The 17,547-nt window shown below is 46.0% G+C and overlaps 1 protein-coding gene across 3 annotated transcripts in view; it reads left to right on the top strand.

Moving 5' to 3' along the window:
• ZFAT (zinc finger and AT-hook domain containing) overlaps positions 1–17,547 on the top strand; it is a 216,930-nt gene that overhangs the window by 169,921 nt on the left and 29,462 nt on the right. For all 3 annotated transcript variants that reach the window (XM_032415477.1, XM_032415478.1, XM_032415479.1), the window contains 2 exons: positions 1,829–1,967; positions 11,703–11,821. In XM_032415477.1, coding sequence (XP_032271368.1) covers positions 1,829–1,967; positions 11,703–11,821 — 258 coding nt within the window. The remainder of the gene's footprint in view (positions 1–1,828; positions 1,968–11,702; positions 11,822–17,547) is intronic.

Below are 17,547 nucleotides of genomic sequence, written 5' to 3'. Positions count from 1 at the left end.
CTGCCCCTTCCTGCCTGTTGGCCCACTGACCACTCAGCGCTAGTATTAGAGTGTTTTCGATTGTTCTTTTTGATTTCTGTGTAAATGCCAGTGTTCCAAAGATAATTTCATAATATTTGCCTATTTAGGAGATGAAAGCACTTGAAAATGTTTTAGCTTCTATTTTAACTTTGCAAATAATCACATGCTGACATTTTGGACGTCTTGTTCTCTACTCAGTAGATAGATGAGAGAGCCTGGTTAATTTTTGCCTTTGTTCCAGGTCCCTTTTGTTTAATCAGTCCTTGTGGGCTGAGCCACAGGGCCAAGTGCAGCACGTACCGTGTGGCGCAGAGCATCCCATGACCAGAGAGTCGCCTTGTGGACGGTGGAGTCCCTAGGGAACGTTTCAGGCTTTCTCCCTGCTTTGACTTCCTTGTGTCTTTCTCTCTGAGAACGGCCCTCCTGGGAGTGACGGGATTTCCTTAATAGGCCAGGATGGCGCCTTTCTGTGTGCTGGGGTGGAGCAAGGTGAATTCTGAGGAGGCTTCTGAGGAAGCCTGGACAAGACTTAATAATTAGTTGAATCGTAAAAGGAAGAGTATAGGATGATGATCAGGTTTCTGCTTTCGGGTGATGAGCTGATTTTGCAGAAAGTGAGTCTGAAATTGTGTATGTTTATTTGGAGGGGCCTACAGAGCATCCCTGTAGAAATACCTGGAAGACGGTTGGAAATTCCTATTTGTGGTTTGGGAGAGATCACAACTGGATATATATCAAGCTGTCAAAATGATCATTGGAACCACAGCAGGAGAACAAACAGGCCCAAGGACAGAACCTTGGAGAAAGCCAGCATTTCTCATTGTCCCACCCAAATCCCCCGCCATGGACTGCTCCTTCTCTCCCATCCCCGTGGGCCAGCAAGCTGCTTGTGCTCCCAAACGGGCCCTGAATGCACACTTTGGGATTCATGTAGCACTCTGCTGGACAGTCGGAAAGCACGTGGTTCAGAGGGATACTGATACTGTCTTGATTGGGAGTCAGGGTGTGGGACACGACCGTGATCCAGATGTCTGTCCATCACTCATCTGATGGCCAGGTCTCACTGGGTTCCCCAAGGGGCCTGAGCGGCCACCCCTTTCCTCCCCACCACTCATTCTGAGCCCCCCAAAGCAATGCAAGGTCGCAGCAGGGCTGCATGACCCATGGCATCCTTATCTTGAAAGTGTTTGCCCTGCCCAGGTAAGGGGTTAGAAATAGATTGACCAGGTGGATTTCCCTAATGGTGGACAGCTATGGGTGGATACTTACGTATATGCATGTGCTTGCAGGTAAATGCTGTGGAGAAAATGATTTAGTTAAAGAAGCAATTACATTGGGGAATTAATTGTGAGGGGAGCTACTTTGAAAGACATTCACTTGAACAACAGCAAAAAGGAAAATGATCGATTACTGTATTGCTTTTTTTGTTATTTTTTCTTGAACAAGAACTGGAGCAGACAAAATAAGACAAGAAATGAAAGCATCCAAATTGAGCAGAGACCCTGCCTGCTCTGGGGGTGCCTTGCATGGTCCCCGCAGAGGCAGGACTCAGCATCCTGAGGTTGCGTGTCCCCCCCCCCCCCCCCCCCCCCCCCCCCGCGGGGTCCCCCCCCCCCCCCCCCCCCCCCCCCGCCCCGGAGTGTTTCCCCAGGGGGCAGCCTGCTCATCACAGGCTTTGGGATGTCAGACTCCCTGGGGTGGGAGACTAGTGGAGGAAGACATTGGGGCGAGTTACACCTCTCCTTCCCTGGAAGCTCGATCCCCCCTGGGGCTCCCCCTCCCTAACCTGTCCTCCTTGTCCCTGCAGCCTTTCCGCTGTGCCCACTGCCACTACTCCTGTAACATATCCGGCTCCCTGAAGCGGCACTACAACCGGAAGCACCCCAACGAGGAGTACGCCAACGTGGGCACCGGGGAGCTGGCGGCCGACGCGCTCATCCAGCAAGGTAGGCAGTGTGCCCCCTGCGTGGAGCTGGGCATCTTACAGCTAAGTCCGACCCCTGGGCGTCCTGTTCACTCTCCATCGTCGTCATTGTGCTCCACCTCCCCACCCCCATTGCTGTGGATCAGCATTCCTTACTGCCTCACCAGAAATCTGAAGTGAAGGAAAGTCATCATTTACCCACAGTTTTTACTACCCTCCCCACAACATTCAGTATTACTTTCTGTTCTTTGTCTTCGTGGACCTTTTTCAGAAATGAAAGTTCCTGGCTAACGTGAACATTTTGTTTTCTTTTGACACTTGGTCTCCCTCGTTATAACTCCCAAAGGCTTTTTGGGATCTAGCATGCAGTGTCAGGACCTCATTTATTTAGCCATGCTCCTGTTGGACATTGTAGGGTTTCCAGATTTTTCCTTTATTGCAGTTATAAATAATGCTATGGTAAACGTATTTGTAGGTGAGCTGCTTTTGATGATCCAAAAATATTTATTGAGTGCTCAGATTACTTATTCATCCTGAAAAGGATAAACCATTTAGAACATTTAAACGAAAGAGAATGGATGAGGGGTGTCTGGGTGGATGGCTCAGTTAGTTGGGCGTCTGACTCTTGATTTCAGGTCATGATCTCAGGGTCCTGAGATGGAGCCTTGCATCGGGCTCCGCACTGAGGGTGAAGCCTGCTTAAGATTCTCTCTCTGCCCCTTCCCCGCTTCTCGCTCTCTCAAAAAAAAAGAAAGAAAGAAAAGAGAATGGATGAAAACCGCTATTTTTGAAAAGTATGAGAGATTTTTTTTTTTGCTGCCTGTTTCAGTAAATGATCACATATTCCCATTTGAGAAGGTTTAGCTCATGTGCTGTTGCCAGACAGAGAAGTGCTGTTGTATTTATATCCGCGCTTCACTAATTCAACTAAGAAAATGATAGCCACATAGAGTACAGCCGTTTTTACAACTTCCTGAGTCCTGTGACTCTTGGAAACCACGGACCGTTTTAGAAATCTGCCCCCGGTAAACGTGGGTGTGGGATGCTAACTCTGCAGCAGCTTCGGGCACTCTGAGTTTCCGGTGCAGAACGAGGCTCCGCTCGTTGGAATCGCCATGAAATGCATCTCAATATAAAACAAATGAATTGACTGAATCCTTCAGCACTTTCGGTGACAGGGCTGATGTATGGAAATAGATAACAGCATAAAAACTCAGGATAATTTTAGAGCCATTCATCTGGGGTAACGGGGCGTGTGTGCCTTGTATTTTAAGGACTGTTTGCTGGAGCCCGGGCTGGTGTCATGGGGGAGCCCTGGCTCACCTCCCTGCCCTCCTCCCTTAGCTGTGCTTTCGGGCGAGTTACCCAGGCTCCCCAGCTCAGGGCCTTCACCTAAAAACGGAGCTGATAGCGGCCACCTCTCGTGATGGCGGACAGGGTCAAAGGAGAGAACATCTGAGTGGCACTCAGTACATTTTCATTCTTTTTTTTTTTTTTTTCCTCCTGAAAACATCTAAGATCTCTAGAGCCATTGCATCATTTTTGATGACCCCCATCCAGGAATCACAGAGGAGAGAACGAATTGCCTTAGAGTCACCGTAGATTGCTGGAGAAGCAGGCTAGACATTCCTTTTAACATTCCTTCACACTGTCGGGGTGGGTTGGCAGGAGACAGACCCTTACTATGGCTGCTGGGACAGGCGTGGGGCTCTGAGTGATGATCTTATCACTGCTCTCTGCTTCCAAACTTTCGTCATTGCCTTGCAGTGCCGAACTGCTGCCTGCCCTACATTTTCAGTTAGCTTCCTCAGACGGTCATCAGGTGGCATTCCCTGACAGGGTCTGGGTTTTAATTTTCATCTTTGCAGGGGTGTTCCTGGTCTTCTTTCGTGTGTGTGTGTCTGTGTGTGTGTGTGTGTGTGTGTGTGTGTGTGTATTTCCAGTGCCCCCTTCAGGAGACCTATTGAGGAAGGAAACAACTACATGTCTCTTAGCTTGTAAGAGATGTTGTGCCATTGTGTTGTGGCGGGAGGCTAGTCTCTGAAATCAGGTAGCTGGTTGAGCATGAACGCAGCTTAGAAATCTCAAGAGCACGAAGCTCACACTGCTCCCCTGTCTGGGAGAAGGAAGGAGAATGGAGGGGCAAAGTGGGATGGATGCAGTTACTGTGTTTGGAATGCTGGGTCCTCGGAAACCACTGGAATTCTTCCTTTTCTTTTGATTAGTTTCAAGTTATTTCTGCCCCCGCTCAGTTCTGTGTTTCTCTTCTACTCATCAGGAAATATCTTCATGGGACTTTATAATTTCTTGTTTTGATAAAGAGGAATGTGTTAGAATAACATAATTAACAAACCGTGAACAAAATGTAGTTTTTCTCCAAATGATTGGGACTGCTTGTCCATCAGCCGTATTAAGTGGTGTCACGCTGGGACACAGGCAAAGCCATGGGTTGTGGACAAAGGTTCTCCTATCCATAATGCTCAGGGATTTGGGAAGGATGTCCGTGCACAGTGCTGTGCAGGAGGTAGGGAAGGGGCCTAAAAGGCCGAGATGTTTCTGTTCCTCGTAGGTTTCGAGGGGAAGGTAGCATGGTGCTCTCCATGGAGTCCGGGTTATTTTCAGTGGGCCTCAGAAGCCCTCTGGAATGGTGGCTGCTCGGGCATCCACCAGCGGCGTTCTGTACATGTTTACCTCCCAGGGGCAGAGAGACAGGAACCTGACTCACAGCATTTGCCCATTTCTGTGGTGGAGGGATCTCTACTGTGGCCCATTTTAAGCTACCAGTGTGATGTCACTAACTGGGAAGAGGTGTGCACAGCCGGCTTGTGAGCTGGTTGAAGCCAGCTCCAGCCCACTTCTGGGCCTCAGGGCACAGGGCTGACAATGCCAGCAGTGTGTCCACCGGCCCCTCAGGAGGCACCAGTTCTCTGAGAACTCTGGTGCTTTCTGGTAATTAGACTTGTCCCGAATGCTAGGTACATGTTTTATTCCCTGCTTCTATTTGATGGACTTCTGATCATTCAAAGGCAGGTCAGACAATCTCTTGCTCATTTTCTTAGCCCATCGCTTGTTCATTAATATGGGTTGGAGGCATTTTCCCACACAAACACACATTTTCATGTTGTATTGCTGCAGTGGGCCTGCCCGTTTTTCCTCTTGAAATATGCCTGAGTAAGTTAGCTCAAGAGCTCGTTCCCTAGATCACAGGTTGAGAGGCATGAGATACTTTGGCACTAAGCTTCACAAATTATTAGCTCACTCCTGGAGCTCATAGCAGGATAGAGCTGGGACTGAGCAGGCTGCTCGTTTTCCAGTGACCTCAAAGTGGTCCTTCAAGTCACTCCAGATTGTTGACATGAGTGCAGGGAGGCGGGTCAGATGGACTTGGAACCGGGATGTCTGATCACCGTGGCCCTGGGATGACTTAACTTCTCTGAACATTGACGTTCTACATCTTCGAAGAGGAGGGGCTCATACCTGCCCAGCAGTAGCTACAGGGATTAGATATTATGGGACCACACCTTATCTCTAAGGTCCCAGACTGTGCCCGACACGTAGCACTTAATAAATGGCTCAGATTTACAGTCCTGTTCATTCCCACGTTCTTTCTTCACCATGTATCTCTTGGGCTCTAGTTGCTCAGCACTGCGCTGGACACTGGGGTATGGGGGCATTTATCCCCGGTGTGGCCTGGGCTGGGGATGAGGGCTGGGAAGCTCCTCCAAGGCTCCATCTTCTGACTGTAACCCAGCAGGTGCGCTGCCTACAGGAGGAGAATTCGAGGCTTCTCCTCGGTGCTGACCCTTCTCCCAGCCCCCGCTGTTACAGGGTCATTGAGGCAGGGGTAGTGGTTGGGACAGGAAGCAGTGAGAGGAGCAGGCTCAGGGAGAAGGCTTCATTTGCAGCATCTGCTAAAATCTTTGCATTATTTTGGGGGTACCTGGGTGGCTCAGTTGGTTAGGCATCTGCTTTCGGCTCAGGTCATGATCCTGGGTCCTGGGATGGAGCCCTGCATTGGGCTCTGCACTCAGCGGGGAGCCTGCTTCTCCCTCTCCCACTCCCCCTACTTGTGTTCTCTCGCCCTCTCCCTCAAATAAATAAATTAACAAAAAAATGTTTGCGTTACTTTGAACTACCATATGAGAAGAATGTAATTGTGCGTACGTATGCATCTTCGATGTATATCCGTATCTTAGCTTTTCACACCAAATTCGGGGAAAATAGCATAGGAGGAAATCCAGAAACTATCAGCTAACACAAAAGTCAGTTGTCTGATTCTGGGACATTTGGATTTTAAAAATTGTTTTTATTAAGGCCCAGATTCCATATATTACTGGCAGGTGCTTCCAGTGCTGTGATGTCATCATGCGTGTTGTTGGTTGTTATATGTTAATTTCACTCTCACAGAGGCCCTGTGCGGTTGACATCATCATTCCTGTTTTTTTTTTTTTTAAAGATTTATTTATTTATTTTAGAGAGAGAGTGTGCAAATGGGGGGAGGGTCGGAGGGCGACGGGGAGAGAGAGTCCCAAGCAGACTCCCCACTGAGAGATAACCCCAGTGTGAGGGTTGATCTCAGGACCCTGAGATCCTGACGTGAGATGAAATCAAGAGTCAGACGCTTTGCCGACTGCACCACCCAGGCGCCCCTCACTGTTCCTGTTTTAAAGTGAGGAAACACAGAGTCGAGGGGGGAAATGATCAGCCCAGGCAACAGAGTGAGCACGAGCCACACCCAGCTCTGGATTCAGAGTCTGGATTCTTACTGCTGCTGGGCCGATGCCCCCTGAAGTTTGTCTCAAGTGTGCACTTGTTAAGGAGGAAGAAGAGGGGGAAGTGGCATGGTCCTGTTCTGGGACAGTGGTCGTTTCGCATTGGCTAGTGGTCACATAATGCTGGGTTGAAAGGTCGGACACATGGGGTGCTGTTGACTTTTTCTTATTTCTTTGTCTCCAGGTCTAGTTGCTGGTCTGACCCAAGGCTAACTCTGGGACCTGTCTCTCTTTCAGTGCTTCCCTGTGGTTGTCCAGAGGATCTCAGATGCCAAGATTTTGGGGAGCGTGTAAAGGGACCAGGAGGAATGGCAGAGACTTGTTTAAACTCTTGTTTCCCTAGTGGTCCTCACTGGGGTTTGGGATACCAGCCTGGCTAATAATAAAATGCACTTCGTTTTTCCTCTGCTGTTTTCCCTTACACTGTTTTTCTTGAACGTCTTCTGGGAAGCAGGGCTGGGGTTTGAGAGAGATTCAGATACTGTCTGACAGCATGCCATGTGACCAGGGCCCTCCACCTAGTGCTTGCACAGGATTAAGATTACAATCCTGCTTCTGAGCTGGGGCTCTGGCTGGGTCCCAGGACAGGCACTGAATTAAGAGACAACAAGAAGTGAGAATGTTCACAAAGTCTGATTGCACATTTTACTTCTTAATATTGTATAATCAAATTGCTCTGTATCCACTTTCCTTGATAATTGAGCTCCTTTGGTCCGGTTGCTGTTGAGTGCTTGTATTAGTCTCTTACTGAAGCTATAACAAATGACCAGAGACTTGGCAGTGGTTTAAACCACACAGATTCATTGTCTTACGGTTCTGAAGGTCAGATGTCCAAGATAGGTCTCACAGGCTGAAGTCAGGTTTGCTAACAAATCCGTATTCCTTCTGGAGTCTCCAGGGGACAGGCAGTGTGTTCTCCTGCTTTGTCCAGCTTCCAGAGGCTGCCCTTGCCTGGAGCCCCTTCCTTCCCCCATCCTCACGGCCAGCAGGGGCTGTGAGTCTTCCTCCTATTGCTTCTCTGTGACCCGTCTTCTGCCTCCTCTTTGTAAGGACCCTTGTGATTACATTAGTCCTGCCTGGACAATCCAGAATAATCTCCCCATCTCAAGGTCCTTGACGAATCACAACTTCCATGTCTCTTCTTGCCATGCGAGGTAACACTCCCCTGTTGCAGGGATCAGGATCTAAATATCTTTCTTTTGTTTTTCTTTTTCTATGTTTATTTATTTTCCATCATAATAAAAACCCCACATACTGTCTTTGTTGTTTATCTATGCACATTCCATTTCACATGGTCAGCTCCTGGGGGCCAGGACCCCCACCTGTTTCATGTGGGGTCACATTGTCAGTAGAGCCCAGGCCAATTTACTGACAGGTCCCCACTGCTTTTTTTTTTTTTCAGCATTATTGGGGTATCATTCACAAAGCTGTAAGATATTTAGGATTCTCATCCTCTAGTCAGCTAATAAAATCCTTTCACTGTTGTTGAGAATGTTTTAAGTTCTGCTCTCTTCATGAACTTCAGTTATCAGCGATTGTCACCGTGTTTCACATTAGACCCTCAGACCTTATTCATCTTACAACTGCAAGTGTACAAGTGTATACTCTTTACCAGTCTCTCCCTACTTCCCCTGTCCCCCAGCTCCTGGCAACCACTTTTCTGCTCTGTTTCTATGAGTTCAACTTTTTTTTTTTTTAATTTCCCATATAAGGGATACAATGCAGTATTTGTCTTCTCTGTCTGACTGACTTCCCTTAGCATAATGTCCTCTAGGTCCGCCCATGTTGTCGAAAATGTCAGGATTTCTTTCCTTTTCATGGCTTACTAATATTCCTGTGTGTGTGTGTGTGTGTGTGTGTGTGTGTGTGTGTGTATGTGTGTACACACCCCGACTGCTTTATCCATTCATCTATTGGTGGACACTGAGGTTGTTTCCATATCTTGGCTATTGTGAATCACATTGCAGTGAACGTGGGAGTACAGGTATCGCTTTGAAATTCTGTTTTCATTTCCTTCCGATATAAACCCCGCAGTGGAAGGGCTGTATCATATGATGGTAGTATTTTTAATTTTTTGAGGAACCTTCATACTGTTTGCCACAGTGGCTGCGTCGATTTACGTCGTCACCAACGGTGCACGAGGGGCCCCTTTTCTCCCTGACGTGAATATCTTTGGGCATCCGTTATTCTGCCTACTGGAGTGCCTTTTTTTTTTTTTTTAAGATTTTATTTGTTTATTTCAGAGAGAGAGAGCACAAGCAGGGGGAGTAGCAGAGAGAGAGGGAGAAGCAGGCTCCTCGCTGAGCAGGGACCCCGAAGCGGGGCTCTGAGATCATGATCCAGGCCAAGGCAGACACTGAACCAACTGAGCCATCCAGGTGCCCCTGGAGTGCCTTTTTTCTGAAGATAAGAGCTTTAACATTTTTCCCTAGAGAAAACAAAGCCCTTAGAGTTTTAGGAAGTGGCCTCTGGGTCACATGAGCAAGTGCCAAATTCTGGTATCTGACTGCCCAACCCAATGCTCTGTGCTGCTCCAGGAGTCATGTTATTGGAAATAAAGTTGGATTTTCAATAAAATCACCCACCACAAAGGAACAAAGATATTTTAATGCCTAAAACTCTTCCAGAACACTGCATTCCAAAAAGAGCAAAAGATGCCATGATTGATTTTTCAAATTGCGCCTAGAGTTCTGTGCCTTTGCTGCTTCGTCATGCCTTCTGAGGCAATTGTGATTTAGAGGTTTGCGGGTTTTATGGTGTGTGCTTTATATCAGCGCCACAAGTAAATGCACCAAGTCTTCCATGACCTTTATTGTGCATTGCCTAAGAGTGTAATGAATTGAACTAGAAATTAATTTCTCTCAGCTTTGATGTCAATTAAGTGGCATAGTTCTGCATTTAGTCTAGATTACGTATTTCAATGTGTTGTTCTTTAATTAAAGGCCATGTGGCAGAGGTTGAAGTTTTAATTAATATGGGGCATTATATTCATTTTAATTTAAAACATAATGTAAGGGTGTTTTTCTCCTTAAATTAGTTTCCATTAAAGAGTCCTGCAGAAGGAGTCTTTAATGTCATTTAGGTTGCTTTTGTTCACTGCCTCTTGTTAAGTCTTTGTAGGGGGAGCTATGTCAGTTGAACCAAATGAAAAGGCAGAGGTTCTCACACCTTGGAGAGTTTTAAAAGATGACCATAGGAAAATACATCATTTTAGATGATTAATAAGCGATAACAAAGGAAGCTCAAAACTACTTTTAATTATCATCTAGGCAGGAAAGAACAAGCCCATTTGGTTTGGCCTAAAAAAAGAGTGCAGAGTGTGTAAGTGTCAGAAACTAAGCATCTGTTGGAGCTGCCTCCTCTGTGGAATGTTCTGGAAGTTTATGATTTGGTATTGCCAGTCTTTCTGCTGATTCCATCCCCTGTCTCTGTCAGACCCGCTATGCTGTGCCGTGCCCTCCCAGCATAGTGAGCCGTAAAGCCGTGAGCTGACGGTACGAGGGGGTGCACTGTTGGCCGTCTGGGTCGGCTTCCTTTTGTGCTCATGACTGTTTGGGGAGTCACTCAGCTCCTTGGGTGATAGACAGGAAACCCCAATTACAGAGCTGTGCACCCTCAGATCCCACCGACACAGAACTGATTGAGGAGATCACTCACATCCTACTTGCATCTGGGAGAGGCTTACATTGTGTTATGCATCCCCATGAAATGTGCCTGGTGATTGTGTAATTTGTCAGGACAACTTCATCATCAGGGTGGAATTCCTCTACTCCCTCCAAGGTCACACAGGGGTGACGGTAAGGTCACACAGCCACAGCAAAGAGCTGGGATTTTATTCTGGGTCTGATGGAAAGCCATTGGAGGGTTTTACGCCTGTGAGAGATGTGATTCAGCTTGTGTTTTTATTTTATTTATTCATTTATTTGCAAGATGGGGGAGGGGCAGAGGGAGAGGGAATCTCAAGCAGACTCCTGCCAAGCACAGAGCCTGACGTGGGACTCAGTGCCACGACCCTGAGATCATGACCTGAGCCGAAATCCAGAGTTGGAGGCTCAACTGAGCCACCCAGATGCCCCTAGTTGTGTTTTTAGAAGCCCCGTCCGTGTGCGGGGTGGAGAGCAGACCAGCAGTGGCTGTAGGGAGACCAGTTGTGCCCCCCACGTGCTCCCACCCAGCGCAGGTTGGCGGCTTCATGGGGGCAGCCGACTCTGGCCTGCTAATCGTCTGTGTGGATATGGAGGCCTGCTGCCCGGATGCCTTCCCCAGCGGTTAGAGGTTGCTTCTGAATTCACAGCCTGTTAAAGTGGGTTTTTCCCAGTCACTAATTTAGTTGCTGCTCCTGATAGAATTTTAGAAAAATAATCTTTTGTGTGATTCTTAGGTTTTTTTCTATTTTTTTTTTCCCTAGAGTTTTACATGCTCTTAAATCCAAACACTTCACAGAACATGTATAAAATGTAATCAGCTCAATAAATAGTGATGTTTCAGGATGTGACCAACTTTTTAATTTGTTCTTTACTGGGAAATCCAAATGGGAATTTATACAAATGGCTTAGCTTTTGATGTGAAGGAGACTGAGAATTTGGCTCTTGGTCTTAGTATTTGGGGACAAAGATGATTGAGAAAAGCAGCCTTATCCTTCGGTTATTTGCTTTTTTCAAACGAAAAAAGTGAAAGAATCCTTTAGGCCACGTATTCACATGGCCACGGGAATTCTGTCACTCTGGCACCTAAAATATTATATATATTAGACTCTCTGCAAATGCTCATTCAAAAATGAAAAGAAAAACATTAAGCTTTAACATTTCTGTCCTGAGAACCAGCTCTTCTGTCACTGTTCTGCTCTCCTGCGAAGGGAGGCTGGGACTAGAGGTAGGCGCTGCAGAGAGAACCGTGCGTTCCCTGGCCTTGAGGTGTTTGGACGGGAGGCGGCCCCGTGGCACTTCCCCGTGCTGTGAACGCTCCTTTTTCCTCTGTGCCTTCAGGTGGTTTGAAGTGTCCTGTGTGCAGCTTCGTCTACGGCACCAAATGGGAGTTCAACAGACACCTGAAGAACAAGCATGGCCTGAAGTTGGTGGAAAACGAAGGAGATTCCAAGTGGGAGGTAACTTTTTAAAGCACAGTATTGATCTTGACATTTCCAGATACAGATGACAGACCGAGCAGGCCCGGGTCCTGGGCATAGTCAGCGGCTCCTCAGAGGACTGGGTTTTCTGGTCGGGAAACTAGGAAATCTTTTCAAAGCCTGTCTTCTGTTGGAGGGGTGAGACCAGGCCTGTGCCTGCAAATTCTTACCCTGAGTTGCGTGGAGAATGTCTGTATTGGGCTCTCACTGGTATTTGCATTTCTGTGATTCACCAATCCAGAGTATCAGCTCTTGCCCCTGAGGGAAGGATGCAAGGCAAGGAGCGTACTGTGAGTCTTCACCAGAAGAACTGGGAAGGGCTCCATCTTCTGATTCTAGGCCCCACTGTCCTGCTGCTGAACATGTGTCCCACCTGCCATCTTTGTTTTACCCTCGGGTGTTAGAACCAGTCCCCTGGCTGGAAACACATCTGTGTGATCAAAGCCAGTAGCTGTCTCTTTCCAAGCACCAAGTGTCACCTCCACAGACTAATTGCAGTTTATGTAAGGTGGGGTTTCCCAAGACTCAGCACTGCTGACATTATGATCTTTGACATGATAACCTGTTGTAGGAGCTATTCTGTGCATTTTAGGATGTTTAGTAGTATCATTGACCTCCACCCCACCACCCCTTCCACCCCCCATCCCCCCGATACCGTGGCATCCCCAGTTGTGACATTGCCGATGTCTCCGGAAGCCCAAATCACCCCCAGATGAGAACCACTTATCCAAGCATTTTCTGGAGCATCAGCATACGGTGATTAAGAGTAAGGGCTTTAAAAACAATCCAAGAACACATGAAAAAAATAATACAGGGTGCCTGAGTGTCTCAGTTGGTTAAGTGACTGCCTCCAGCTCAGGTCATGATCCTGGAGTCCCGGGATCGAGTCTCCCGCATCGGGCTCCCTGCTTGGCAGGGAGTCTGCTTCTCCCTCTGACCCTCCCCCTCTCATGCTCTCTCTCTCTCTCTCTCTCTCTCATTCTCTTTCCCTCTCAAATAAATAAGTAAAATTCTTTAAAATAAAAAAAAATAAAAGAATAATACATCACGAGAGTGTGAGGATGATTCCAGAATGCGAGGAAAGGATGGTTCAATAGGAGGGAGTATTTTAATATAATCCATCATCATAATAGAACTAGGGAGAAAAATGAAATGATTATCTTCACATATTCAGAAAAGGCACTTGACAAACTTAAGCGTCTGCAGATTAAAAACAGTCAATAAAGTACAACTGGGTGAATATATCCTTAACATGGAAAAATACATCCATGCAGTTTTCTAGCTAGCATCTTACTTGGTGAGGGAACACTGGAGGGTGTCTTCTTGAATCAGGAACAAGATGAGGATGCCCCAGGAGCTCTGCTCTTGAACATTAGTTGGGAGGTATCAGCCAATGTGTCCGACAAGGCAGAGTAAATAGTGACATTAAGAATTGGAAGGGAAGGGAAGGCAGTCGGTTAAGTAACTACCTTCAGCTCAGGTCATGATTGCGGGGTCCTGGGATCGAGCCCCGTGTGAGGCTCCCTGCTCAGCAGGGGAGTCTGCTTTTCCCCCTTCCCCTGCTCATGCTCTCCCTCTTTCAAAGTAAAAGAAAAAAGAATTGGAAGGGAAGAGGGCAACTGGGTGGTTCAGTCAGTTAAGCATCTGCCTTCAGCTCAGGTCGTGGCCTGGATCCCTGGGATCGAGTACCATGGCAGGCTCCCTGCTCAGTGCGGAGCCTGCTTCTCCCTCTCCCTCTGCTTCTCCACCTGCTTGTGCACGTGCTCTCTCTCTCTCTCTCCCCCTGTCCAATAAATAAAATCTTAAAAAAAAAAGGCATTGGAAGGGAAGAAATAAGGTATCTATCTGAAGATGGCAGAATTCTATTTTTGGAAAATCCAAAAGAAGGAATGAAAAACTACTAGCATGATAAGCATCAGGTTGAAACATAAACATAAAATAATGAATAGCTTGTATATGTAGAGAGAGGCAAGAGCGAAAAGATCAGAGATTAAAATGTAAAAACAGTGACATTTTAGGAATACCAGAAGAAAAACCCGAGTGAATGAATTCATGTCTAAATTCAGAGTGTGGAGAGCTTGCCTCACTATGACTCAGAATCCAGATTCATCAAGGAGAAAGATTGAGAACAACTGACTACATTTTAAAAAGTCTTATGGAAAAGAACTCATAAAAAAGCTCGAGACAAATGACAACAAAATACTTGTGATCATATAGTAGAAAAAAGATGAGTATCTTGACGTTACAGAAGTCTCGTAAAAATAATGATCAACAGCCCTGTGGGAAAATGGGCAAGAGATAAGAAAGGTTCACAGAAAAAGAAATGCAGGTGACTTTGAATATCTGAAAACATGATCAACCTGACACATAGCACGTGTTGATGGAAACAGAGAGAGAACTTCTTACTTACTAGAATCCAGAATTGGACATCCTCTCTGTTGGAGAGGCTGAGGGGAAAATGCACTCGCGTGCATTGCGGGTGGGAATGCAAAATGTTACTATCTCTATGAATGGGAATTTAGCAACATCTAGTAAAATTACTTGTGCACTTTTTTATCCATTAACTAAACAATCCCACCACTAGAAAAGTACCCTAAAGTAACGCTGACAAAATGAGAAAAGGTGTCTGCACCACGCTATTTATCACAGCCCTATTATGTATTATAGGTTTAGATAGAGGAATAGGTTCCTTGTGTGCTAAGTCCAGATGTGTGCCTATACACAGTCCATGTACATTTTTTTCTTAGCCTTTTGTGCTGAGAGCCCAGAAGCAGTGACACTCAGTGGCCATGAGTACACCTCCCCAGATCTCGGTTTCTAATAGGAGTCTCCAATGAAAGCAACCAGGGTCCTTTGAAAAGTGAATTCCAGAGCTGTGGCAGAAAATATGTAAGATGATCCTAGAGTATTTTGTGGTCCTAGAAAGTAACAACATGCTTCTCCCCCCACCCCCACCTTCCGAAAGATGGAGGCATGTCAAAAGCATACAAGAGACAACCCAAAAAGTTCCCAATGGCTAGAGCCGGAACAATTTAAATAACTAAACAATGATCAGGGCACCTGGGTGGCTCAGTTGGTTAAGCATCTGCCTTGGGCTCAAGTCATGATCTCAGGGTCCTGGTTCGAGCCTTAAGTAGGGCTCCCTGTTCAGCAGGGAGTCTGATTCTCCTCCCTCTGCCCCCCCCCCCCGCCTGTGTGCTCTTTCTCTCTCAAATAAATAAATAAAATCTGTAAAAAATAAGAAAAATAAACAATGATAGTGTTGTACTACAACTCAAAGAATAAAATAAATATCAGTGAGTCCATACTAATATGAACAAATGGTGGGGAAGGAACAGTTCTTGTGCACAGAAGAATTCTGAGGGATATACTTGGGAGGAATGAGGGAAATAGAGAATTCGCATTAGAACACCATAGTAATCATCGCTGCAGGCAAGTCCATCAATGGGCGCTGAAATTAGACAGAATATAAGGAGAAACAGAACATTTACATAGCCTCAAAATCTCTCCCCCCAGATAGTCACTAGATCACAGAGGGAAAGTAGTAACTATTCAGTAGAGGCATCTGGCAGACCCATGCTAACCGTGCGACCAGAGGTTAGCATCCCCAGTAGTAAGTCACAATGACATCGTGTGCCACCTGACGTGATGAGGAGAAGGGCAAGCTCCTTCCCCGCCATGGTATTCTTCAAAAAAGCCTCAACCTCCGTCTACTCATGAGAAACCGTCAGACGTATCCAAATGATGTGTCGATGTGTGTGATCAGATACCTGACCAGGATTCCTCAAGAGTGTCATGCTCACAAAAGACCAGGAAAGCCTGAGGAGCTGTCCCTGGTTGGAGGGCACCATGGAAACTTGGTGACTGAGCCCTGGGTCCCGGAACATAAAAAGGACACCAGGGAGTAAGCTGTTAAATCTGGGTAAAGTCTGTTGTTAATAGTATGGTTCCAGTGTTAATTCTGGGCTTTGATAATTGTACCACGGTTGCGTCAGATGTTAACCGTGAGGGGAAGTTGGGTGAAGGGTATATAGGAACTCTTGGTTTTATCTTTGCAATTCTTCTGTAAATCGAAAAATATTTCAAAATAAAATAGTCATAAAAAACAGTGGGGGGGGGCATTTTATGTGGAGAGGTAGGGCCACACCAAAATGGAGGGGATAAAGAGAGAAGCCAGATGTCTCTTCGCACATCCAGTTGTACAGATGTGACTCTGAAACCATGGATATATTTCATATAATACTAAAAAAATATATTTCATATAATACTAAAAAAAAATCGAAGTTTAAAAAAATGCAAGCCCTAAAAATTGAGAGGAAAGTGAAATAAATGATTCTAACTGTATATCAAAATGATGGCTTAGCTACACAGAGGGACTATTTCCACAGACTTTAAGATAGGAGTTTGCCCCTCCTGGTGGGGTATAAGCTAAGGGCAAATAGAACTGCAAAGACACGTACTGTTTTCAGTTATTCTGTTGTTGGCGGTGGGGAGGGGGGCTGATAGCGTAACTCTGAGCCTGTTGCTAGTGTTTAGTAAGTACAGTGAAACACATCAAGAATATTTCAGTCCATGGGTTTATACTGACATTGGGGAGAAAACTCAGTCACCTTTGTAGGATATTAGGGCATCAACTCTGTTTTGGTAAATAAAGGCCCAGAGTCAAATAGTTATTTTAATCTTTTCTAAACTAACTATACCTCAATATAACCAAATGTTTGGTGAGGAGAAGCTTCTATTTATAGATGTTTTCCAGCTAACAAATGAAGATTGACAGTATCGCCATTTTGCAAGCCCCTAATGGTGTCACGGATCCAGCAGTGGCCATCCCTTACCTACTGACATCACAGAAATAATGAAGACACCCAGACGTCATGTGTCTCCTGTTAGAAGTACACCATATAACTCAGGAAACATTCTTGCCAAAAAGGGAGCTGGTATCTGATTAAGCTTCTACATCTACCAACTTGCAGGAAACACAGTGGCCAGAAAACACAGTGGACATTCAGTGATTCCATAGTGGTGCCATCAGCAAAGTTCAGACTATTGGAAACTCTGCAAACAGCCCACTTTCCCCAACAGAACTATAATTCGGGGTTGGGGGGTCGGAGTCAGAACGGAGGGAGAACCTATAAATAAAAGTCTTATGAGACATGTCAGTCCATTCTAATACATGGATTCAGTGACTTAAATTTGATTTGAAGGGTCAGTTATGGGAAATAAGATACTGGAGGCACAAGGACATGGCCTGGCGTGTGGTCACGTTAAGGACTTACTGTTTGGTGTTTGATGTCACAGTGGTGTTGTGCTTGTGTTTTGAAAGGGTTTTATCTTTCGGAGATACCTTCTAAAATATTTATAGATAAAATGCTATGAATTCTGCATTTGCTTCAAAATATTCCAAGGGCAGGGCGTGGAGTGTGTGTGGGGACAGAGGGGAACTAAGACTGGTCGTGAATTGATAATTATTCAAGTTGGGTGATGTGTACACTGAGGGTTCATCCCCCTGTGGTTGTGTGTGTTGGGAATTTTTTATAAGAAAATATAGGAAGTATGTGCATTGGAATTTGACAGACTTTGAATCCTGGTGCTATCCTAGAAACCATTATTTAACCTCTGTGTTCTTCATCCTCTGATCCATACAGTGAGGCTAATAATACCCAAGAGACATGATATCCAATTGTTGAGGTCCATAGCTAGTTCCT

The sequence above is a fragment of the Phoca vitulina genome, unplaced genomic scaffold, assembly GCF_004348235.1.
Source record: "Phoca vitulina isolate PV1807 unplaced genomic scaffold, GSC_HSeal_1.0 scaffold18, whole genome shotgun sequence".
NCBI lineage: Eukaryota > Metazoa > Chordata > Mammalia > Carnivora > Phocidae > Phoca > Phoca vitulina.
The sequence above is the reverse complement of the archived record's forward strand: the minus strand, read 5'-3'. Positions and strand labels throughout refer to the sequence as shown.